Source organism: Taeniopygia guttata, chromosome 17 (genome assembly GCF_048771995.1).
Source record: "Taeniopygia guttata chromosome 17, bTaeGut7.mat, whole genome shotgun sequence".
In the NCBI taxonomy this organism is placed as follows: Eukaryota; Metazoa; Chordata; class Aves; order Passeriformes; family Estrildidae; genus Taeniopygia; species Taeniopygia guttata.
In genome coordinates, this window is record NC_133042.1 from 5,110,004 (window position 1) to 5,135,195 (window position 25,192).

At 40.1% G+C, this 25,192-nt stretch overlaps 1 protein-coding gene across 2 annotated transcripts in view; it reads right to left on the bottom strand.

Moving 5' to 3' along the window:
- CDK5RAP2 (CDK5 regulatory subunit associated protein 2) overlaps positions 1 to 25,192 on the bottom strand; it is a 70,517-nt gene that overhangs the window by 19,684 nt on the left and 25,641 nt on the right. For both annotated transcript variants that reach the window (XM_030286455.4, XM_030286453.4), the window contains exons 16-26: positions 22,611 to 22,741; positions 20,870 to 20,985; positions 19,285 to 19,413; positions 15,115 to 15,210; positions 14,485 to 14,532; positions 13,693 to 13,880; positions 11,111 to 11,573; positions 8,202 to 8,445; positions 6,712 to 6,828; positions 4,013 to 4,604; positions 1,861 to 2,093 (exon numbers count right to left, since the gene is read on the bottom strand). In XM_030286455.4, coding sequence (XP_030142315.4) covers positions 1,861 to 2,093; positions 4,013 to 4,604; positions 6,712 to 6,828; positions 8,202 to 8,445; positions 11,111 to 11,573; positions 13,693 to 13,880; positions 14,485 to 14,532; positions 15,115 to 15,210; positions 19,285 to 19,413; positions 20,870 to 20,985; positions 22,611 to 22,741 — 2,357 coding nt within the window. The remainder of the gene's footprint in view (positions 1 to 1,860; positions 2,094 to 4,012; positions 4,605 to 6,711; positions 6,829 to 8,201; positions 8,446 to 11,110; positions 11,574 to 13,692; positions 13,881 to 14,484; positions 14,533 to 15,114; positions 15,211 to 19,284; positions 19,414 to 20,869; positions 20,986 to 22,610; positions 22,742 to 25,192) is intronic.

Sequence of the window (25,192 nt, forward strand, 5' to 3'; positions counted from 1 at the left end):
TTACAACCCTACAAACATCATTTTACTTTAATGTGTGGTTCAATGCAGCACCATTGTGTTAGATATATTGAATTGTCTCAGTTGTCAGTGACTTTTCATAGTATATAGGATACCATCTGTTGGTTTAAAGGCATTTAATGTTTATTCACTACAGTCTTCTCATTTGCAATGCAAGGAAACTCTGTAGCCACCGAAATCGTTGAATACACTCAATCTTTTATTACCCTGCTATGACACAAGGCTGTAATACCTTTTTTCTCATATACAGCTGCTTTATATAAGCAATCAAAGCTGCAACATCCTGCCAGGATCTGCAGTGAAAGCAGAACACAGATCATGCTATGGCTGGGCCCCAAGCGGGGCTGAGCAAAGGCAGCTCCAGAGCAGTTCCAGGAGCATGGGAGGCTCAGGGCCCCATCCCAGACACCTCAAGGGTTTTGCTCCTGCAGCTGACATCTGTGAAGGATTGCTGCTTCTTTGGGTCAGCAAGAGCAGCACTTTTGACACCAGGAAAAGGTCTTGCTTTCTGTTCCTCACAACAGCATCTCTTTTCCATCACTTTCCTGCTAACTTTCTCCAAATTACAGACTGAAGGCTGTATGCAGGTTATACTCTTCCTTCAAGTGCCAAATGTCAGTTGTGATGCTCATTTTCCAAAACATGGTTGTATTTTAGCTCTCTTATGAAAGGCAGTGTACATTTCTCCACCAGCCAGACTAGCAGGCAGCAATATGCAGGTCCCTTAGGGAAATCATGGAAAAATTTAGGTTGGAAAAGACATCTTAGATCATTGAGATCAACTGTTCCCCAGCACTGCCAGGCTCAGCACTAACTTATGTCCCCAGTTCCCTGAAACAGGAAACCCTGAAGCTATACGTAACAAAACTTTTATATAGCCAGTGGTTTTTTTGGCAGTTAAAATATACTTGTGTTGATATGACCCCAAATAGTAGGTGTCAACAAAGAGTACAGATACAAAAGTAAAATCCAGACAAGGAGAAATAGCCACAAAGTAAAACACAAGAAGTTCCACCTCAAAGTTCTTTACATTGAGGGTGGAACAGGTGTCCAAATGAGGGTGTGGAGTCTCCTCTGGAGACATTCCAAACCCACCTGGACACATTCCTGTGTCACCTGTTCCAGGGACTTGGACTGGATGATCTCCAGAGGTCCCTTCCAATTCTGTGATTCTTTGTCATTCTTGTCATAAAAATTTTACCTTTCATGACAGTCCACCCCAATGAACGAGGGCAAGATACTGAGATATTAAAGATGGGATATTAAGAAAAAATTCTTCCCTGTGAGGGTGGGGAGGCCCTGGCACAGGGTGCCCCGAGAAGCTGTGGCTGCCCCTGGATCCATCTTAAAGCAACCAAGAGCAAGGAATGTTGCAGAATTTCTGAGAGAGGGCATGATTTATGTGTGGAGTGAGAACTGAGCTACCCCTCAGACTAGGCCCCTGATAAGCGGCCTTGGTGGGGCCTGGAAGCCTTTGACGCAGTAAGAATTCAGTTGTGGCGCAGTTAGAAATTATGTTAACTATGAAGTAATGAGCTATCTGAGTGTGAATTAGGGTAGGGCTGCAGTGTGAAAAGCCTGACCACCTTAAGGCAAAGGTAAACAATGTCAGTGTGCCAATCAGAGTGCCTTTGTAAACTGTAAACTTTATAAAAGTGTATATAAACTGCCATCTTCTCTCGAATAAATGGAGAATGTTGCATTAACCATATTGGTTCGACCTATGTTCGTCCTGACCCTGCTTTCAAAGGAAGGCTTCCTTCCACCAACAACCAAATAAAATCCTTCCCATTTCAAGGGTGTCCATCTATCCGACAACAAGCACAAAATATTGCTGCTCACCGTAGAGGAATTTCATTTCCAGTTTCTCAAACAGCAGCACGCTCTGGCTCAGCTGCTCACGGAAGCCTTCAGCAAGATCATAATCAACATCGCTGGCCTGGAGCAGCTCCTCAAAGGCTTTCACCAGGCTGCTGAGGTGCTCGTGGTAGGTGGCACAGGCACAGTGGATCTCCTTGATTTGCTGGCACTGGAAGGACAGCTCCCGAACTTGTGAATGAACCAACGAATCATATCTGAGAAAATGAAATTAGCTGTAAAGCTAGCTGGCCATAAATGACATTTAAATATAAATAACATGGGAATAAAACTTATATTCCTAAACTATCATTTTATGTGGCTCAATTTGCTTTTAAAATGCTTTTAACAGCCACAATGAGAGATGTATTGTCTCTGCCTGTTGAGTTTGGTATTTAGAGATTATTCTCCTTCACTTAACTGCATCATTTATAAAATGGGATAAAACTAATGGGATGACTTGATGGCCTGTTTGGAAAGAACATGGATGGCAGCAGAGGTGCCAAATTAAATTAAATAAGAGTGAATACATGTAAATAATTTTTAACAATACATATATTTTTAACAATACATATACTGGGGATTTTTTTTTGTTTGGTGTTTTGTGGTTTTCTTAACTCCCTGTGGAAGCAGACAACTGTCCCTTCTCTGAAACTTGATGTATTTCCTGTCAAAACTACAGTATTGGACTTTATGAACTGATGGTTTCATCAAGTCTGAAATTCTCCATATCTCTGCATGTGTATTGCAAGAAACAATGACAACACTGTGCTGCCCAAACTCCTGTACTCCACAAGCCAGGCTATAAATTTTAACTCAGATCAATTGCATTTATTTATTGAATTTACACTTGCAAATGTAGGCATTTGCAAGGTAAATTCAATACTGTCCCTGTTTGTATCACAGGTAGAGTCCTTTCTCCAGAATCATCAATTAGCAGGGAAAAAAGGAGAGAAGATGTTAAAAGATTCAGGGAATCAAACAAAATCTATGGTAATGTGGGTTGTTATAGCATTTTTACTGTCATTTGTATAGGACGAGATGCATAACTCATTTTGGGGTCTGTCATTTGTGACTCATGACATTGTCCTAGACAGTGGCCATAAAAACCTCACAGTGAGCCACAGGGTCTCATTCCTTAATTTATAGTTAGATCTTTCTTTGGAAAATGGGTGAGGTATATTTTCAGGGGATGTAAATTTCTATGGACTCTGTAACAGCACTGTATTTTACAACAGTGAGCCTCAGACACACACAATAGTCCATGCTGGTGGTTGTTCACTATCTCCAAATATTTCCACTCAAGCATTTGGATGAAAGGCACAAGGCTGAATGCCTTTCCTTCTTACAATTTCTGGTATTCCACAGGCCCTCAGGACAAGAACAATATTGAAAAGGGTGGTGGATGTTAAAAAAGGCTCACTCTTATAATCCCCCACTGTATGTTTGCAATTTGTACATGTGTAGCCAAAATGCTGCCCCAAGTCTCATATAAATCCAAGACTGATACTTTTCAGTCTCCCATAAATGATTTTCCAGCTTATGAGCTTATGCTGTAAAATTTCATTCATTAATTCTGTATTTATCTCCTCTCACATCCTTCACAGGAAGGCATTACAGCCCTCAACTGCAAAATAAATCGGAACTAGAGCGTGAACATCTTATGTTTACACATCAAGTCTGGGCACTCAAACAGAAGGGCCAGCACCAATCTGCCAGCCCATTGCCCACAGAAACATTTCTGTCTTAAATGGGGTGCTCCATTTTCCTACACTTGGCACCTGAAAATATCCTGAGTGATGCAGACTGGTGCTTTGATGACAGAGGTGAGCCTGTCTCACAGGTAACCTGAGATCTGAGCTGGCTCCAGAGAGGATCTCTCACAGCAAAGACAGTTGTGGGCCTGAGGTGTAGGGAGAAACAGATGTGCCTGGCACAGATGATGACACAAATTTATCAGTTTTGTACTTAGGGAGTCTTTTAACAAAACATTTCACTTCCTTTATGCTAATGTTAGTGAAATTTAGCCTTTACTGTAACAACACTTGTGAATAAAATGATCCTCATCTCACCTTGCTATGCTATTTGGTATTGCTGTTTACAAAAGGGAACCTCAAAGAGCAGCAGTTTTACTCACTTGGATGGTGATGTTGCTCTCAGACTGTTGTGAAGAGGATACATTTCATCAAGATGCACATTCACAACTTGCTCTTTGTCAAGTTCTGCCTCATTGGCCAACAGCAGTTCCTTAAGGTTTTGTGCTGCCCACGTATCAGGTGCTTCCACAGACTCAGAATCCCTGTTTTTGGTGTGGATCTCATAATCCAGCTGAGGGACAGCAGAGGATGTCTGGACTCCTTCCATGGCTGTACCTTGCACTTGTGTGACAAACCCTTCCACAGGCAGGGCTGCATCCCCCACAACTCCACTGGAAACACCACTGAACAGGAGCTGCTCAGAGCCCTGCAGCAGGAACATTTTGTACTTTTCAAGCTCAGCCTGCATACTTTTAACTCTTTGTTTCAGTTCTTCTATATCCTCTGTGGCTCCACAGCCATGGAGTGCATCAGCTCTTGCTCCAGTCCCTTGGTGATTGTGCAGGCATTCGGAGTCTGACTGTGCAGGGGCTGAGTCAATGTCCTCGTGTCCCACAGGATAAAACTCTTCATCCACCTCTTCTAATGAACTCTGCATATTCCCATTGCTCATGCTATGATGATTTTGCATTTCTGAAAGACAGGAGGCTTGTGTGTGAATATTAGTGCTTCTTTATCTGACATTCTGTTCTTAACAGCATTAGAATGAATTATTTCAATTCTATAAGAGCAGAATTAAAATGTAGGTAATTACAAGCTGTACATTATTACTTTGGGACTTTTGAACTCTCTCTATGATTTGCCATTGATTCAATTTGCACATCAAGTATTTTGAATCTTTATTACTTTTAAATAAACAATACTCAAAATACAACCAACTTTCTCTTCCCAAATGCTTGAAAATTCCTTTTGCTATATGCTCTCCTGAACCAGACATTGATCAAGTCCAGACCTTTCCAGCCACAAGAATGATAACCTCAAATGTGAGGCAAAGGAGACTCTGACTTCACATGACTCCTCCTAAAGCTTCTAATTAAATATTCTTCTTCTCCCCACTTCAAAAATCTATACAAAACCAATTGGAGCATAAAGTCAGAAGAATTTAAAAAAGACTATCAACAAAACAGAAAAGGAGTCTATAATAACTTCTTTTTAAAAGGTGTTCTAACAAACCCCACTAAAGTGTTTGGTATTAAAGGTTTTACACTTGATATGAACATCACATCCCTCAGGTGACTTTGCCATCCCTAAGTAATGCAATCACCTCAGATTCAGCCCAATAAAAGCCATATATTCCTACAGATGATCCATGTTTAGAGTTCTGTGCATGTTGAGAGGTATAGGTGTAAGTAGCCAGCAAAATTACTGTTTTCTAGTTACCAGTAAATTAAATTTTCCCCTTCTATTAGTTCTGCAAAAGATCACTATGAATTAGAACTTCCCTTTTGGGAGCCAATTCATTGATCTTTCAAACAGGTTGCAAGACTTTCAGATTGGTTTCCATGGAGAATTTCAATGTCCAAGTTCAAGCTGTAAATCAGTACAAAAACTCAGGGGGAACAGCTCTGTATGAAAGTCCAAGACCAAAAAAATAAAAATAAATATTACCTAAGAGCTGGAATAAAATGAAGCTGTGATTCTGGGATATCAACATTGCCCAGAGAAGCTGTGCATCCCTGGAATGTTCAAGGCCAGGTTGGGCTTGGAGCCCCCTGGGACAGTGGGAGGGGTCCCTGCCCATGGCAGGGGTGGGATGGGATGAGCTTTGAGGTCCCTTCCAGCCCAAACCATTTTCTGATTTAACATCAAGGCCAGAGGATGTTTGCTGCACTCTACTCCTTTTGTGTGGAAGTGCTTCCAGGGAAGTGCCTGGCTGTGAATCCTGGAGGACACAAGAAGGGAATGCAACCTGCATTCATTAACTTCTGCTGCAGTAACACAGATGGCAAAAATCCCCAGCACCAGGTGAACTCAAACTCTGAAATCCTGATTCCTTGCATCATTCCAGATAACAAACACAGAAAATAAAACCAGATCCTAACAAAGATACTTCAGCTCAGAGCACTTGCTGTGGTTTTTAATGCAAGAGTGCCCTTTAATTAAAAAGGAGAACTAATGAGCTCCCTGTGCACGTGCCCACAGCCGCACAGGGAGCAGGACCCTGCACACCACAGGATTACTGAACTGGCCATGTCCTCTGCACTCTCCACTGTTAGCCAGGTTACTCAAGCCCTTCCAAAAAAGACTAATGGATGATGCACACACATGGAACATGCAGCACTAAGCCCATTTACATTTTCATTAAATGATTCCATTAGGTTTCAGCCTACTTGAATGCCTTCAAATAATTCAGATAAGCAAAATTCCATCATTCAGTTGCTTCATTCCAATAGTTCAGAACTAGATGGAGATGCAGTAACAAACATTTAATTCAGAGAGGAGTTCAGAAGTGAGGTCATTAGCAACAGAGATCAGAGTCAGGCATGCAACTCATTATTTTTACTGGAAACCAGACTCATAAATCCCTGTGGCCTTTCTGAAAGCACAACCCTGAAAGACCAACTTGGATTCTTGGAGCAATTAATCCACAGCAGCTAAGAAAAACAGATTTAAAATCCACAAATAACAGCAAGGGAGATGATTACCTGAAGCAATTTACAATTTTGTACAACTCAGAAGGAACTGAAGTTTTTTAATTTATGGGGTTTTTTTTTAATTCTGTACCATATAAATGCTCTACCTTGATAGTTTTGCTGATTTTTGTCCTTCACATTTTCATTCTTGTCTCCTGTACCTGGATCAACATCTTGGAACTCCACCTGGGTCTCAGTATTATCCAGTTTGAACAATGAGACAACTGGAGAACAGTGAAGAAAGGTAAAAGAGAAATCAGTAAGAGACTGAAAAAAATTAAGTGGGGATAGTTTAAAAAAAACTAAATCAAAACCAACCAACCAACTCAATAAATAAAATCAAAAAAGTAAAAAAAAAACCCTCACACCTCATAAACACAAATTTGGTTCTCTGACAGTTTGGAAGAGGAAAATCTTTATTGATAATATGAGTATCTTTAAGTACTTGAACTAATTATAAGGGCAACCACTCAGAATTCATTGCAAAGGCTCCTAGTAACAAATGAAGATAAACATTGTAGGTCCCCTTTGTAATAGAACAGCAAATCAATCTCTAGTGCATTTTTAAATGCTTTATGTTCAGCTTAGAGAAAAGGCTTAGAAGTTTCTCCAGTGTGAGCATTGATCACAAACCAATCTGCTGCAATCACTGCAGCAAGTCTCAGAAGCAGCAAGTTTGCAGCACAACTGCTCCCCAAGGGAAAAAAAAACAGAGTGGAAAGGAAATCACAGGAGTGCAGCTTCTGATTCCTTTTAGGATCTAATTCAGAAGCCCTGAACTTCAGGATTCTCCATGGCTTTTGCACCTACCAGAATTAATTGCTCCAGTCCCACCACCCAAAGTATTTATAATAAATTTTACCATGTCTGTGCCTTACCACAACAATTTTTTTTTTAACAACACTCTCTGTAGCCTTTGGGTCTGACAGTGGCTCACCCACCACTTGTCTGAGTCTTATTTTCATATTTACTCTCCCTTACCTATCCTTCACACCCCTACTCAGTTTTTAATCTAACTGCTAAGTGCATTTTTATTTTTCCACCACCCCAAATCTTCATCTAATGCCCATTGCTCTGTCTTACAATTTGTCATACTTTGCTGATCCCAGTACTTTGTCAACAACTGAGTTTAAATTAACCCAGCCACAGTGGGAACAGACACGGCTGACTTGACTGATCAGTGGAATATTGGAAAAGTTTAATTATCCAGCATAAACAAAATCAAGATTTTTATACTCTCTTGTCTCCATTACAGGCAGTTTTCATTAAATTTGGCATCTTATTAGGGGAATTTTTTATTTACCTAAACACTGATATATGTGTGCACATGTAAGCACCCTGTGATCTGCCATTTATTACAGACTTTACACGTGTACACAGCACTTTTTGTCCCACAAAAAGCTGGTTTACATCTTAGTGGCAAACAGGAAAAAAGGTGTTTTTTTCAAGGTCTACACATATTTTTCTACTCAAGAAACTTGCAAAATTAAGCAGTATTGTAGATATATAAAGAGGATCTGCATTTACTTTCTGCTGCAAGAGAAGCTGCCACTGCTCCAGGCAGGACCAGGAGTCACCAGATTTGTTCTTTATTTACCTCTTCCTGATGAGTTTCCCTGTGCAGACTTCTCTGGAAGGTTTTCAGCTCCAGACTCATGCAGGAACTCTCCCTTAGGCTGTGCCTGGAATGGTTTGGTTTGTATTTCACAGGCCCTGGAACGATGCTGTGCTTCTGAAGCTGATTTCTGCAGCCAGGAGTTCAAAGGGACATTTCCTAATGCTCTGCAGGATCTCACAAGCACAGGCAGCCGTGACTTCTTGGGCAAGGAAACAGAGTCAGCCTGAATAAGGCATGGAAGAAAATGGGCAGTTAGTGACTCGTGTGTAACAGTCAAGTGTAGGAAGTATAAACAAACATTCCAGGAAAAATAAAATTTTCCTGTAAAATCAGGCAGCTGTCACGTTAGTTTTGAAAATAAAATTGCAATACCCCTGGCTACATGAGAAGTAAACATTCAGAGAGGCAAAATACCCATTCCACTGGTAAATTTTCTGTAAGTCCCAGCTGTTCATGCATCTATAACCTTCCAGCTCCTGAAGCAGGACAGCAAATCCAGCAGTGCCTACCAAAGGCTTTTAACCACCAGGTGTATTAATTAGCTCTGCATTTGTGGGTGCCTTAGGAAAATAGTTTCTCACCTGAACTGACCTCTCTAACTGCTACTTCCCACTGTCATTTATATCATAAATGTCTGCTAGCCCAGCAACTTTTTCCCTTAAAACATTTTTTTTTTACAGTTGAGGATCCTCCTCATTTTTCAACAAGTCCTAAGCTTATTTTCCTTTCTTCCTTTAGTCTCTACCCAACATGCCCTACTTGCACAGCCTTGAGAAAATCAGCATAACTTTGCATCAGCCACAGAGGACACTTATTCTGACACAGAGAAATGCTTTATGAACAAAACCGGTTTCTTCACCCATCCACTCTATAAATTGTTTCTGAAGGATTCCCATTTCCTGCTGTAACAGACATTCCCTCACTGGAGTTGAGGGAAGCTACGTTTCCTAAGTCACTACATTTTAGCCTCTCACCTTTGGAAGTCTCTGCATAAAATAAATGTTCCTTATTTAAACCACACAGCATACACCAGTGCTGTCTCCAAAAAGATAAAAGCATGCCATGTGTTGATGAGAGTTATGGAATTGTGTGTAATAATAATAAAAAGCAATAATGGCATGTTCAGATAGATTTAGTTTATAATTTTGCTGTTCATTTGCTCCACCTATGCTGTTAAGTCCCCTAATTTCTTTCACCACCCAATGTATTCTGAAATACCTTTCCACATTCACTTCTCAGCAATTACAGTCTTTACACAATTTAAAATCATAAAAAGCAAGTTCCATTTTCCAAATGCCATCCTCAATTCCTTTTGTACATGTGAGAGAACAGTATCCTTCACAGGCTGCAAAATAAATCCAGAAGTTCCAGCTAACTAAACTGCTTTAATAACATCAAACCATTTCCAGCTGTCTCAGGGCTGTGGCACAGACACATTTGTCACCCAGATTACCCAAAGGCCACTTCAGCTGGCTACATCAAATTATTTATAAAAGCCATTCCAAAGCTAAAGATACAGTGCATTAGTCCAAACAAGAAAGCTTTTAAAGCAACTCATTCAAGGGCTGCATTGAGGGTGCCACTGATTAAACCAGAGAAGAATCTGGAAAATGGTGAGTAAGAACAGCAAACTGAAACTCAGGGAACTTGAAAGAAAACAAGAAGATTGCAGAAAGGATCAGAAAATCATGGAATGGTTTGGGTTGGAAGGGACCTTAAAACTCATCTCATTGCACCCCCTGCCATGGCAGGGACACCTCCCACTGTCCCAGGCTGCTCCAAGCCCTGTCCAGCCTGGCCTTGGACACTTCCAGGGATGGAGCAGCCACAGCTGCTCTGGGCACCTGTGCCAGGGCCTCACCACACTCACAGGGAAGATTTTCCTAATATTCCATCTTTAATATCTCAATATCTTGCCCTCCTTCACCTTCAAGCCATTCCCCCTTTATTGTCACTTCATGCCCAGGACAAAGCCTTATCAACACCCCTTCATTTGCAAGCCCCTTCCTTCAGAAAAATGAACCCAAGAGGAATAAGCCAGAATAAAAATTAACTGCTCCTAATTGCTACCTCTCAGAAATCTCTTGATCACTAAAGTTATGGAAACCACTCTTTGCAGAAGGTGCTACAACATTCCCTGTTAGCAGTGCACAAAATCAAAAGCAACGCTCCCCTGTCTGCGCCGCAGGAGCCAAGATCTTCAAAGAGTTTTCAACTTCACTTCTATCACTGCTGCTGAAACAATACACAGAACTCTTTAGCAGACACTGTTTTCCCACTTCTTTGTTTGGGATCACACACTGCCTGCAGCCAGAAGGCTCCAAAACCCCTCTGGCCCGAGCACACCCTGCCCACAGTCCCAGAACAGACTCTGCACTCAGGTCCCAAACTGCCCCATTCCACAGGGCACTCCTGGCCACACTTCTCAGGAAGCAAGACACAATGACAGGCTGTTAATAAAAGCCTAAAATTAAGATTTGAGTTTGTGGAAGTGTCCCACTGACCCCTCCACAGCCTGCTCCCAGATGTGATGCAAATCTGGAATTTTCTAGAACACTTTTTGCCATTTAGACTTCATCAGTTCCGAATGCTCTAGTTCTGTACATTATGAACAGGAAACACAGACTCTCTTTTTCCAAAAGCTGTAATATTTACGAGTATGTGGTCCCAGGGAGGACTGAAATTCAATTAATTAACATTCTAAAGCATGCTGAAGTAGGAGATGAAAAGCTCTGAACATTAAGAACAATTATCTAAAATATATTTGGCTTACATCTCTTTTCCTAATATTAAAAGTCATACAAAAGTAAGATTTAATACTAGAAATGAAACATATTTTTCCCTTTTATACATCTACTCCCTAAGTACAAAAAAGAGAATAAACTTACTTCATTTGTTCTAGTAAAAGCAAGTCTTTCATGCTGTTCACCCTTCTTATACACATTTTCTTGCTGATGTTCTGCTTCTGCATTTAATCTTGAATATTTTGACTTTTCTTCTGAGGCTCCTTTCTTGCCTTCATGTTTGAATCTCATGACATTACTCTCTAAAGTCATTGTTTGCATAGCTGCATCTTTCAATTCCACTTTCAGCGACTGACTCGCCTTATTAATCTGTGCCACCGCATCTGGGTAAAGCTTCTCCTCCCCATCAAAAGTTGATTTCAATTCTACTCGCTGCTTTAAGAATTTAGTGACCTGCTTGAAATGTTTGAGTTGAGCTCTTAGTTGAATAATCATTTGCCTAAGATCTTTTTCATCCTTTTTCTCTATATCTTCACTTGAACATTCTTCCTCTGTCGTGTTCAGATGATCTAACAGTTCATTTACAATTTTCATTTGTTCTTGTCTGCTACACTCAGGAAAGAGGAGAGAAAAGACATGAATTTAGATTTTTATTTAAGCAAACAAAAATACCTTCCAAGAAACCCTTCTGCTGTGTTGTGACATATCTGAAATTCCCAGGAGGTTCTGTTTTACTCACTAATGAGTTACTCACTAACAGAGTTTTTGGAACCTTTTCACAACATGAATTATATCATAAATTGCCTCATCATGGCTTTTCTCCTATTTAACACAGAAATACAAGAAATATGAATAGATTCTCAAAAAGTTTACTCTCTACCTTAAAAGTTAATTTATACCAACACCACACCAGACTCTAGACCATAAAATCATAGATTAAGCCAAGTTAAGAACCCACAATGACCATCAAAGTGCAACTCCCGGCCCTGATGTTGATTTTTTGTGCAAATCTACTCCTCCATGAATTTCTAATGGAACAGGGAAGATGAAAAGTGAGAAATCAGCCAAAAAGCCTGTAAAACCAGCTCATTACAGACACCAAACTGTCCCATGGATAACTAGCAGCTCATGGACAGCAGTTTGGAAAGCAATGTTTTAAGAGAAACTGAAGCCAAATAAGAGGCATTTAAAGTACAAGCAAGCTCTGAAATTCTAGAGATAATTTCATGTGTCCAACAGAGAGCTGTTTGTGCCATTAAACATATAAACCAGAGTTTTAAACAACTGCATTTGTATCATTTAGCATTTGAAATGGTAGAAGCTAACTAGGCTTTTTATGGCTTCCTCTGGCATCTAATGGCATTAGTGAGAATTCAGCTATGCAAAGCACAGGCTCATCACCCATCAGCCTGGTCATTTATACTTGAACACAGGAAAAATTACACACTAGAGTGGTAAAGATGACGGTGCTAGAATTACTCATTAGCCAACTTTTAAGTAAAGATAACAAATAAACAATGTTTTCTCTTCATTTCTAAGGGAGTAGTAGCTCCTCATTCACCACTAACTACTCCTGTGACAACTAAGACAATTTATGCCTGTTGGGAGAGTTCTAAATAGTGATGTGAAAATACAGAATTGCCTGAGTGAAGCCAAGTGCAGCATGGTGAGCACAGAAACCAGGGCTTGACTCGTGTAACTCCACTGGAGATTTTGCTCCCAGCACTGACAGGCACTGGAAAGTCACAGAATTCTGCATATAGTCTGTCCAGAAACCAGGAAAGCAACTGGAGAAGGAAAAGGAGCTACAGAACAAGGAAAGGAACATGACAATGAGCTCTAACTCAGTGCTCAACCAGGAGATAAAGTGGTGTGGGCATGAAACTGGGGTAAATCAGTCAGGCTGTGTGGTTTTCCTGTAAAGGTTTTTCTTGCTTGGCATTGTCCAGTTCCTATGGAAATGAGCATTTGAGCTGGGAATTGATCAAATCTTAGTGTAACCCACACACTCACTTGAATTCCAGTGGTGCCAGTAGGGCTTGTACAGATTTGGGTCAACAAGTGTTTTCTCCTGCATGAAAAGTGACCCAAGAACTTGGAACTCAGCTCAGGCAGTCCTACAGGTGGTGGCACTGGAATAACCCTTTGGTCAAGTGCAGGACAGGGGCCCAAACTCCCTGAACTGAGAGCAGCAAAGCCCTGTTCAGGCAGTCCAGGAGAAGTGGCAAAGGGTACTCAGTGTGCACCATCCATTCAAAATTTTCCCTGTAGAAAGTCACTGTAACTCCAACTCCTCCATCCTTAGATCCTTTTACATATTGTTTTTAAAGCAGTAAACTGTTGTCCCTTCCACCACACCACTTTTCACTGGCCTGTGCTCTCAGATCATTTGGTTTTTTCAACAAAAACACCAGCTACTGTCAACTAAGCCCTTTGACTCTGTCAGACCCCATCCTGGAAACAATCAGTCCCTACAGTAAAGCTCCCTGAATCAGTAACTTTGCAGAGTTTCTTTCTTACAGTGGGTTTTTTTTTAAGGATTTCTACTGATAGTGTGTTCCCTAATTACCTAATTGCATGATAGACTAAAATGGCTCTGAAGGTGCCTTGCCAATCTCTCAGGTAAATTAGACAGTGCCATTATCTAAATTCACTTTAGCAAAATTACCTTATTCTCTTCTCAAATAGAAATACTGTCAAAAGCAGTGCATATCCCTCATACTTACGTAGATTCCAGCACAGATGTTCCATTTTCTCTTAGAAGAGATGTGAGCAAGTTCTCTTCTGTTTCATGTTCACTCATTCCTGTTCTGCCCAAGTGTTTGTCAGTTGTATCATGCTCAAATTGAGGCTTAATTGGACTCCTATAATGTCTGTCTTTACAGAAACTCTCTGAATAGCCTGATGGAGTTATCTGTTAAAAAATTGCAAACATTGTCTTATTACACAGGTATGTAATGTTCTATTAAATTCAGGGCTGCAATCTTTCTGTAATCAGGTTCTGTAATTCCTGATGCTCTTTATCTACATTAAGAAGCATCCACAGACATTTTGCTGACTATTTATTAATAGAAAAACTAATTAACATCTATTTCATATGATTAATTCATAGGGATCAGTTGTTTAGTAAGGAGTAAGAAGATTTCCCCCAAGGTCTTTATCTAACAAGAGGTATGAAACTTCTGGAATGTTGCCTGCAGACTGCAGCTAACAATTTTATTAGCTCAGCTTTGAATCATCTGTATGTATAGTACAGATTCTGTCCTGGGATCTCCAGATTCAAGCCCTGATGACTGGGACAGGACAAAACTAGGAAGCATTTACAAGCTGCCAACTTTCTGTACAGAACAGCATGGATATGTCTGAGGGAATTTCTACCTGGGATCTCTACAGCCATTCAAACCCCAATTAAATAACCAAAATCTGCAGCAATGACATAAGAATCCAATCTGGGCCCATTTGGGTACAATTCCCATCAGCAAAAAGAGCCAAGAGAGTTTTTACAATACATCACTTACCTGTTTATCCACCTCACAAGGAAAATCCAACGATACTTGAAGGCATACCTGGTAAACAGAGAACCACAGAAATTAGAGATTTCATAGAGCAAAATATCATCCTTCTTCAACATTACAATCCAGTTTGGAACCTGAGTTATTCTATGATTGCATGATGCTTTCTCTTACATTGATTAGATTGAGAGGACAGCAGATTCCTGTTTGTATGAAAATGCAGTTCACCATTTACCAAGCTATCAAGCATTTAAACCCTAAAGAAAGATCTACAGGATTTTTGCCTCAATTACAGCAGGTGAATCTCACACAATTTGTACTCCAGGCCTGACTGCAATGGAGGCAGGAGATCAACCTGTGTGGATCCAAAGAAACACAATTCCAAAGGACTCTGCCACCCCCATTCAGGGTTAGTACTCAAACAACAGAAAACAAGGTCTACAATGAAAGCAATCTTGAATGCAAAACCAGCCCAGAAATATAGGAAAAAGCTTCCAGAAGATCTTCAGGATAACAATTAGTTAGAAGCAAAATCAGATACCAAGAAAAGTATGTTTTGTTTGCAAGACTTTATGCTCTAAGAAAATGAAGACATTTTAAATGCAGAGAAGAGAGCACTGTACCCAGTGTTCCTACCTGACTGACCCTCTCACAAAACTGACTGTTCTGCACCTTCCTGTCATTGTCACCATCTTCAGGCTGCATCACCGGCTTCTCTGTTGTTTCAAGACACTACACAAAGTATGGAATGATGTGAAAATGGTAGCACAAAAAAAAAATACTGTGATATGAAACATGCATAAATAAGTCAGTGATATGTCTTAAAAGAAAAATAAAAAAGCCTGTAATACAAAGTAACAAACACTGAATTAGATCCCTTCAAGAAGATCAAAGAAAATTAATATAAACCCCAGGAATTACTTATATCAAATAAAGTGAAACTTTATCTTCTACATCCCTTCATTTTTATTTAACCCTTCTTCCTCAGAATTTATAGAACATATAAAAACCATTTAATTACCATCATGGTAAAGGAACTCTGTATCCTCAGTCATGTCCCCATTCTGCCTATTTTATTTTCCAATTTCCAGAATTTATTTTTTATTTGCTACACAATTTAGGCTCTTCTCCAGCATTCAAGAAATAGATTATTTTTAAACCAAGCACATGTGGTTAGCTATACACTAGAAAGATTTACTGTGCCACTGAAGGTGACAATCTGCTGTGTCTATGCCTAAATTTGCCCATTTGCAGCAAACGGTGCCAAATCATCTTTTTACTCCCTATTTCCCACAGAACCCAACCTATCTCTCATTGCCTGAGCAAAGAGGAGGAGGAGGACTCAGCTTTTTTAGGAGCAGCACCCAAGTCCCTGACATCCCTGAGATCAGCATCACTGAGAGCAGGAGCAGAATCCCTTTGGTTTGCTGGATGTTCTTGGGCACTTCCAGGGATCCAGAGGCTTCCCTGGGCACCCTGTGCCAGGGCCTGCCCACCCTCACAGGGAAAAATTTCTTCCTAATATGCCACCTAAACCCGCACTCCTTCATCTTAAGGCCATGCCCTGTGTCCTGTCCCTTGTCCCCAGTCCCTCCCCAGCTCTCCTGGAGCTCCTTCAGGCCCTGGAAGGGCTCTGAGCTCCCCCTGGAGCTTCTCCTCTCCAGGTGAGCACCCCCAGCTCTCCCAGCCTGGCTCCAGAGGGGTTCCAGCCCTTGGAGCATCTCTGTGGCTCCTCTGGAAATTCTAATTATGCCTAATCCATGGGTAGGACACAGCCCTGACACACAGCATCCCAACCTGTGTGGGATGGAGTTAGCTCAGCATCCTCAGAACACTGGGAATTGAATGGATGTGTGTGGTTTGATTTTGATTTTCTAATCAAGTATGCACTGAATGTATGCATATATAAATACATATATAGATTAAAAATATATATACATATATATGAAATTAATGAAAAAAACCCTTTTATCTTCCAACCCCCTGCATATAAACAAGTCTAATGGTTTTAGGTATGAATTTTAAAAGGCACAAACTGGATGGTTGAGAGTATTAATATATTTGCATTTTACAATTAGAATTCTATATGGAAAACTGACTTTCAAGTCATGTTTGGGTTATCTTGGTATTTTCACTCAGACTTGGTTTTGTAGGACAACACAGAGTAAAGACAATTTGAAAACTGGGGAAAGACACAGAGGGGGTTAGAGTATATAACAAGGGCATGCATTACAAAAAAAATTTTTGTTGCAATCGTGGGATGCCAAAAGTCCAATAATGTTAAGTATTATTTAAAAAAAAAAACTCTTTAGGTTGAATCTTCCCTGTGGAGGTTCAGGACAAACACTACATTTAGGTATAAAAAATAAATTTATTTGCACATATAACTTATCCATGCAATGCAACTACCTTTTATGGGTCAACATTTTTTAGTATCAGCTTTTCCCAGGCTAGTATTTGGTTTAATAAGTGAGGATTCATTAACGAAATTACTGCATAAGACCAACAGGTTGTAAATACACTGCAACAATAAATCACTGCAGGCTGAGCCTGCTCCTATGGTCCTGTGTCTGAGAGGCTGACATGTCCTGTACTCCAAGGAATATAACCTCATGTGCAACAAAATATTGAAAGAAAATAAGTGTCTTAAGGCCAGAAAGATAAGTCTACCAAAAATAAGCTGCCTGTTTTAAAGCATTTCCGTGGAGACTGAAAAGCAGGAGAGTGTTTTTCCTAAATGAAGCACTGATGTGCTTGGTTTGCAAAGCTCCCCGGAGCCCTGAAGGCTGAAACCACTGAGGCTGCTCCTCTCTGAGAAGGCAGATGTTCAGAGGACAGCACAAAAACAACCTTTTCCTCTCCTCCTCCTCCCTCCCAGCACCAACAGGAAGCCAAGGAGCAGAGGACAAGGGGCTGTCAGAGCCTGCAGAGGCACCAACGTGCACATTCCTCTCATTTCTGCTCTGCCTTTGGGAAGGAAAAGCAGGATGGGAGCACTTTAAACACCTGAGGATGATCCCTTTTCCCATGTATATCCAAATTCCTCTTACAACACAGATGTCAGCGTCATCCCAGCACTATCTGCCAACAAATCCCAGCTCAAAAAACACTAAAAAAAATGTAGGGGGCTTTTGAGAGTGGCTGTTAATATGCAAAACACACTGTTGTCACACCCATAACCCAATATACATTTATTGCCACGACTGATAAAAAAATAGCTTTTGAACTAAAAACTTCTATCTAAAGATCCTTTCATTTTTGAGCTCCATAGTACTACAGTCATCCTGGCACTGATTAAAATCCATATTTCACTTTCCTATTTCCTTTCCCAAAATATTGAGGTTTATTTACATTTTACAAGCTTCACTCTGTGTCATTCTACATCTGATGCTGCAGCTTCCTCAGTGAGCAGCCCTGTATGCAGCTGTCAGGTCGAGAAAAGCAGGAGCACAGAGCATCCTGTCACGATAATCCTGGCACAGGACAGGAATTCCTTTGGAATTCACTGTGGCATCCACGGGGATGCAGAGCCCTCTGCAGGATGACGAGACAAATTGCTAAAAATGTTAATTATGGAGAGCGCAGGCACCCGGAGAGGGATCACCCACCAGCTCTTCTCCCAAACCTCTCAGTGACAAATAAAAATTCACCATTTCAATAAAACCACAGCACACCTAAAGGTCTGTTCCTAATTTAAAATATACTTCAATTAAAGACAGCATGACTGTGTCTTAAAATTGAAGAAGCAAAAATATTTTGTGGCTGTCCCAGTATACCTGCAGCACATCCAGGAAAAGACAAGAGCTTTTTTCCTGAGTTCTGCAGAAAAAACATTAATTCCACAGTCACAGTTCTTGAATCAGTCAGTCCTGCATGGAACTGACTTCAAACTAATTTCTAATCTTGTTCTTTTGAGTTTAATTCAGAAATTCAACACACAAAGTACCAGCACCATCATCATTCCTTTTATATTTTTTCTTCTTCTTCAATACATTCTGCACAATGATGGAACTAAAAGCAAAAGCCACAAAACCAGCCACGTTTCAAGTAATACTTTCCAAGTATTACATTCCAAGTAATACTTTCCAATAATTTCCAGAACCTCCTGAACAACCTTCACCACTCACCCACGTGGGGACCCAGCACCCAAAATGTTCCCAGTGCAAGGATTTTGCCAAGGCCTCTCCTTCCCCAGAGCTGAGGACAGTCCCAGCTCTGGGGAAATCCCAGCAAGGATTATTTCTTTGCACCTCTCAGCAACTCACTACAGTCTGGCCCCTTCTTCATGTACTTCTTTATTCTATATGAAGAAATAGCCACGTGTGTAGGTGAGTTGAAGTGCTATTCCTCAGGTTTTGGCTAAACCTAACCCTTGTATTTTGAAGATGCATCAGAGATCTGAAGGAAACTCTTAAATAATTAGACACAGCCTGGGAATGACTATGCAATAGCAAGCAGACTTTCAGGAATAACTAAAATGTTTTTTAAGATATTGCTTTCTTTGTAAAATTAACTATTTCCCTCCCTTTCAATCGACAAAACAAATAGATCACAGACCCAATTAATATTTAAATGAGTATGTTGCTTCCCTAAAATCAACTTGACACATCACTGAACACTTGCATTGAGCAGCTTCTCTGTCGTGCTAACATGTTAAAGTTGTTTACATCATTAATTTAAAAAGTTATGATAAGGAATTAGCAACCTCAGCCCCAAGGGCTTTACACTCCTGCACTGATGTAAACGGCTCCACAAGGCAGATGAGATGTGAGAATCAGACTCACTGCTTTAGAACAGAAAACCTACCTCTCTGTGGTTTAGTATTTCCAGTGCTTCCTTCCCTTGAGAATCCTTTGTGCAACACCCAGACTGTCTTGCCTTAAGTTCTTGATTAATTGACTGCAGCTCTTTGACCATCAGGAGCAGGTCAGTAACCTAAATAACCAAAGGAAGAACAAGCAGAACTGGTAACATCCAAACTAGTAGGAAAACAAATGATGGCAGATAAATCTCCAGCTAAATGCAAACTGCACATTTGGAAGCCTGTGTTTGTGTATCTGGCCCTGTGTTAATCTCTCTAGGTATGGAAACATGCTTCTTTATTTGTGAATTATTGTTCAAGGTACCTTCATTTGGAACACTGTAGTTCACAGTCAGTTATTAAGTTTAGATAACAAGTTTCACAACTCAGTAGCAAGAACAAACCTGAGGGCACCTCACACAAACAGCTGATTTGAAAAGAAACATTTAATGCAAGAAAAAACAGCACTACTGGAAAGAAGCAGCATTCAGGAACAAGCTGTTCTCCTCTCTCCAACGCCCTTTAAAAACCACTCTCATTCTGAGCAGTTTCACAGACACAGAGTCTGATTAGGCACTTGGGTTCAAAACTCTCGTGGCCAGAAATCCATGAAATGTATCAAGAATGCAATGTTTGGAGAAAAAAGTGAAATCTTTTGATCAGACCAATTAATACACTTGGAAAACCAGGTCAGTTTTCAGTCACACCCCTTTTCCAGTAAGAAATTGCTTATAAATATCTTTTGTTAATGAGTGTCCCTGAGCCTTCTGAAGGGAACATGCTCAGAGATAAAAGTGGTGAAACCCCAAATGGGCACAATCTGGGGTTTTTTTAGGGACACCTGCTCCAAGTAAGACAAACTTCCTTCCTTCAGACTACCCACCTCCAGAGCATGAGCACCTGCCTACAATTCAGCTGTCCCTGAGAAACAGAAAAACTTCAATTATGCTCACTCCCAACCAACCATATTCAAAATTATTCCTTGTCATGAACTGGTGCATGGATCAGATGTCTCTGCACAGGATCAGGAGAAAGAGAAGAAGTTTCTGAACTCCAATACTCATTTATTGTTTGGTCTGTACATTTCATCTCTGGGAATTTCAGTTCTCCTAACACACAATAGAGAACTCACCTCAGGGTTATTTTATGACATCTCTTATTTACCAAAAGATTTGCAAATCCTGGGATGGAGTGTGGTGTACAGAATATAGAGTATAGAAACTACCACCTCCATGATTAATGTAGGTGCATGAAATACACATTGTGGGATGCTCAAGGCAAAACCTTTCTTTGGAGCTGATGTAGATGAAGTCTGAAACTTGTACTGAGTCAAAACCTTGAGTGCAGGTGTCCAAGATCACAAAACCCTGGCTGCAAATCCCTCAGCTTTCAGCTGATTCTGAAACCCGAGGGTGTAACAAAGTCTAAATGGTTCATAAATGTGGGTCACAAACCACAGAGATGGGAACTTCAAATCCTTTCAGAACTACCCAACTGTACCTAAATAAATGCTTCTGTGAGAGATACAGAAACTAGAAACAAAGCAGAATTAAGCCATTAGGAAGAGTAAGTAATAAAAAAGATCAATACCTTTTTTTTAAGTTCTTCCAGAGACAGATGGTCTATCTGAAGGCTTAAATGGTCTTGTTCTCCTAAACAGATACTCATATAAGATGTTTGATCTCCACAGAAAGAGAGAGTTTCATCTGCCAAAATAGCCAAGGACAGAGGTTATTTCAGAAAGTCCATTTGCAGGAAAACACAGCACAGAATGCACAGGACGTTTCCAATAAGAACCTTCCAGTAAGTCTGTGGGAGGCCAGTTAGAATGTTTCATTCCCAAAATAAGCTTTCTGTTTAATTGAAAAAAATTTGTCCTCATATTTCTTTGTGCTTCTGTCACACAGACTTGCTGCATTTTCTGTGGCTGAATTTTCTGTGGTTATCAGCACGAGTTGTGAATGTAATTCTGAACTATAATTTACATATTTAGCATTACAATTAGAAAGAACTTTTAGGAAGGATAAGTTAGGCATGAATAGTTATTCTATTTTAACTATAGTTTTATGAGCATGAACTCAAGGTCTCAAGGAAAAATGCCAGGTTAGACAAAGTAAATTAACTTATTTTACTTTTGGGTCAAAAGAATGCAGTAATTGAACTGGATATAACTATTGGAAAATAGTTACTTATTCACTGCCTCTGTAACTGCAGGAATTATTTATGTTTCAATAAACACCTGTTTATTTACAATATAAACAACAGTCAATTCTATAAATAAATCTCATTAGATAGGGAGAAAACATAACTGAATTAGGACAAAGAAGAGACATGAAAATCCTGCTCCCAGTTCTGACACTGATCCCGTGGCTGCTGCAAGGACCTAAAAGTCACAAATCATTACTAATTTTTCAGCCTTTATTCCCAGCAGCCTCACCCTCAGCACAACAGCTCCTGAGAACTCTGGAGAATCCACAAGACCCTTTGGCCCACCCTGGTTGTTGATTATCTCTGGGCTTTTGAGGTTGGAAACTCTGAAACAGCTGAAGTTTACCTTTTGTCACTTATCAGAGCTGTCAAGTGATGCTAAAATTGAAAATCTAAGTTGAAAGGGGAAGTGAACAGGCTTTACTGTTATTTATATATCCCCTATGGGATAAAACAGTAACATCTTGTACATATGCAGTAAACTATTTAATGATACCCACTTATATTATTCTTTTCTATATCTAAGAATATACTAAAAACACCTCCCAAGACATACAGCAAAAAAGCCAGAAGCTAAGCTATATTTAAAAGCTCTACTTTTTCTGAATTACTAAGTAACAGAACTTCTGGGTATTTTTTTTTTTTTTCTCTGGAAAAACTTGTGTTAGGATGAGATAATCTCTGTTTGTGCCTGAGCCACAAACTCTTTGGGAAGTAATTACACCCCATGGTCAGAAAGTGATCCCATGGGCACCGAGGGATTCCAGGTCAGGAATCTCTGACTTTTGTGGAAAACAGTAAATTCTGTGGGTACAAAGCTGCAGGCAGCATGAAATTATCCCTGCAGTAGAATTGCCATGGATTTTCTAACATTTGCTGCATGGAAAGAGAGAAACTGTCCCTCTGTATGTGCCCTGATTGCTCCAAGACATTCTGTTACAAATCCAACCAAATCAGCTGCAGTACAAAAAGTCAAAAAGAAATCTTTTCACATCTTTCAAAAATAAGTATTTTCACACCACTTTTATTCTCAAATATTTTTTCTCCATGCCAGCAAACTGACTGTAATAAAACCACTTTCCTTTTGTGCAAGAGGAAGGTTGGGCTGGGCATGGATACAAACCTTTGTGATTTTTCATGTCCTTAATCTGATCTTGTAAGATCTTCTGGAGATTCCTGTTACCTAAAACATCTTCTTCCAGTTGTTTTCTCAACATGAAAATGTTGTTCAGTTCCACTTGCAAGCTATTTATACTGGGAAAAAAAAGGGACAAATAAATCTCTGAGATTCATTTCAAAACATGTTGGTGTGCACTGGTTTTTTTCTCCACGCAGGCTTGCACCCATTTCCCATTCCCCATGGCTGGGTTTCATCCCACACTTCCATCACTCTGAAGCATAAGCACAAACAAATCCCTACATAGAAAGAGGAGATTAAATGTTTATATACATAGCATTTTCCTGCTCTTTTGGGCTCTGCTGCCTAAATCAGCTTCCCCATGACAGAGCTCTTCTAGCAGCCTCTTTCTGAACAGTTCTTTTTAAGGAAAATCTAAATTACTATCTTCTAAAAACTATGCCAGAAAAATATCATTATCACATAATGCTGATGGCTTTGTGTATTCCATTATGTGGTGACCATGGAAACTTTGTTCCCTTGCCACAGAGCTGCACCAGATAATCTAATCCTGCACTTAGGAAAAATATCAAAAGATCCTGTTTCATTGAAAATAGGACCCAGACACAACTAACTGTTTTATTTCTTCATTTATCCACAGTCTGTAAAAAGACTCCTTGAGTTCTAAATTGTCTCAATTGTCTCAGTTACCACAATGGGGGTATAAATGTGCAAACTTTGAATTTATAATTTGTTGTGGTGAATTAATCTTTAAGCATCTTTGCTTCTGAAGCTCTTCAGCACCAGCTGCCCCTCAGGCCCCAGAATCAGCTGCCCCTTGCTACATCTTCCCACACCTTTCAACAAGGCAGTTCTGATCAATCTGTAAAAAGATTTCAGTGCTGAAAATAAACCAACCTGAAATTGCAATAAAATGAAATAAATTTGATTTAATAAAAAACAAATAAGAGGGTGTTACTGAACTCTTTGTATTATTTATTTGTGCATTTATTTCACTTAGTGTTTTAAGATAAATTAAGCTGCTGAAGAATTTCCAAGCCACTGTAATAAATGACAGAGAATTCAAGGATCTTTAAAAAAATTTCAATCCACCTGATGGGAGACTGTGCAGGAACACAGAGCACATCACACTTGCATGAGAATAACAGAGTATTGCAGATGCACATTAATTAAAAGGCTACATGTATGAAAAGCCTCCCAATCAGTCTCCTGACAAGTGTGCTGTTGTCAGGGGATCCTGCACAAGGAACTACTGCTTTAACCAATTCTTCCTCATACAAGAGCTTCTTTGAAGTGAGAGCTCTCTTAAATGCTCAACAAAAAAAGATTAAGAGTAAAACCAAACCAACACATGACTAGAAGCCAGGTAAGCACATTTTCTTCTCCTTTTCATGAGTTAAAGGTTTTATAAGAACAAGCACTGATTCCCCTCTTGGAGAGAGAAGGAATGTCTTGGTCTTGACATCCAGTAGCTCATTTTGAAAAATAAGCACCCAGGTTGCTTAAAATAAATAATGCCTAAAAGAAGATGTCAGCAAGAAAACAGATGTTTGCCCAAAATCCATGTCACTGCTGATGGCAATTAAACCCAGCTTCCTCATCTGTGTGTCTGCAGGGCTTGTTTACCCATTCCCCAGAAGTTTAGGATTCAAGTCTTGATGAAGTTTCCAGCCCCCAAAAGTGGGAGATGGAGGGATAAGAGCAGCTCCAAGCCCTGGCTCATTGTGCTCCTCAGCTGCCATGGCACAACAGGCACTGACTGCTCCATGCATCCCAAAATCCCACCTCAGGGAGGATCAGGACTTGTCGCTGCTGAGGCAGGACAGGAATGAGAAGACTTTGATTAGAAGGTTGCTGAGAGTAAAACTCTGGTTTATTTAAAATATATTTGTTTTTTACATAGAGTTTTGTGAGGATTAATTTTATTGGTTTTGAAGTGAAAATAACTTATATTATTGGTGTAAAGTGTTTGATGTATAGTGATAGAACTTAATTTTAAATAATGTGAATAATAAGAGAGATAAAGAATTGTTCATATTCTTTTCTAACTCTTTCCCAGGCTTCTGCCTGGCTAGAAACTCTCCGTTTCTCTCTTTGACTGAATCTGAGACCCACAAGGACTACACATCCTGATCCTACAGAAGCTGATTGCAAAAGCCCAGGGATTCCACCTGCAGTTCAGGGTTTCCTTGTTTGAAAGGCATTCTAGGAACAGGCAGGTTCAGGCCCACACTGCTTTGCTGTCGTTGCTGCACAGGTGTGGAGCCCCTCACGGAGCAGGATCCACTGCCAGCTCCCACTCTTCATGTGAAATCAGAAATCACCTCCAGAAGCTGACTGCTAGCATTATTTTTCGTTAGTATTTTTTCTGCTATCTAAAGCAGGTCCTGAGCTGTGGCCAAGCACAAGCTGGCATTGCTGCTGAGTGATTAACTCACACACAAATCTCATCTAGGCTAGTGCTACTTCTCTTTATGGTTTCCAAACTATAGTGGCCTATAAAACAACTGCAAAATATAAATAAACATTCCTCCAAAGCTGGCAGGTATAAGCCATTGCTTTCAGAA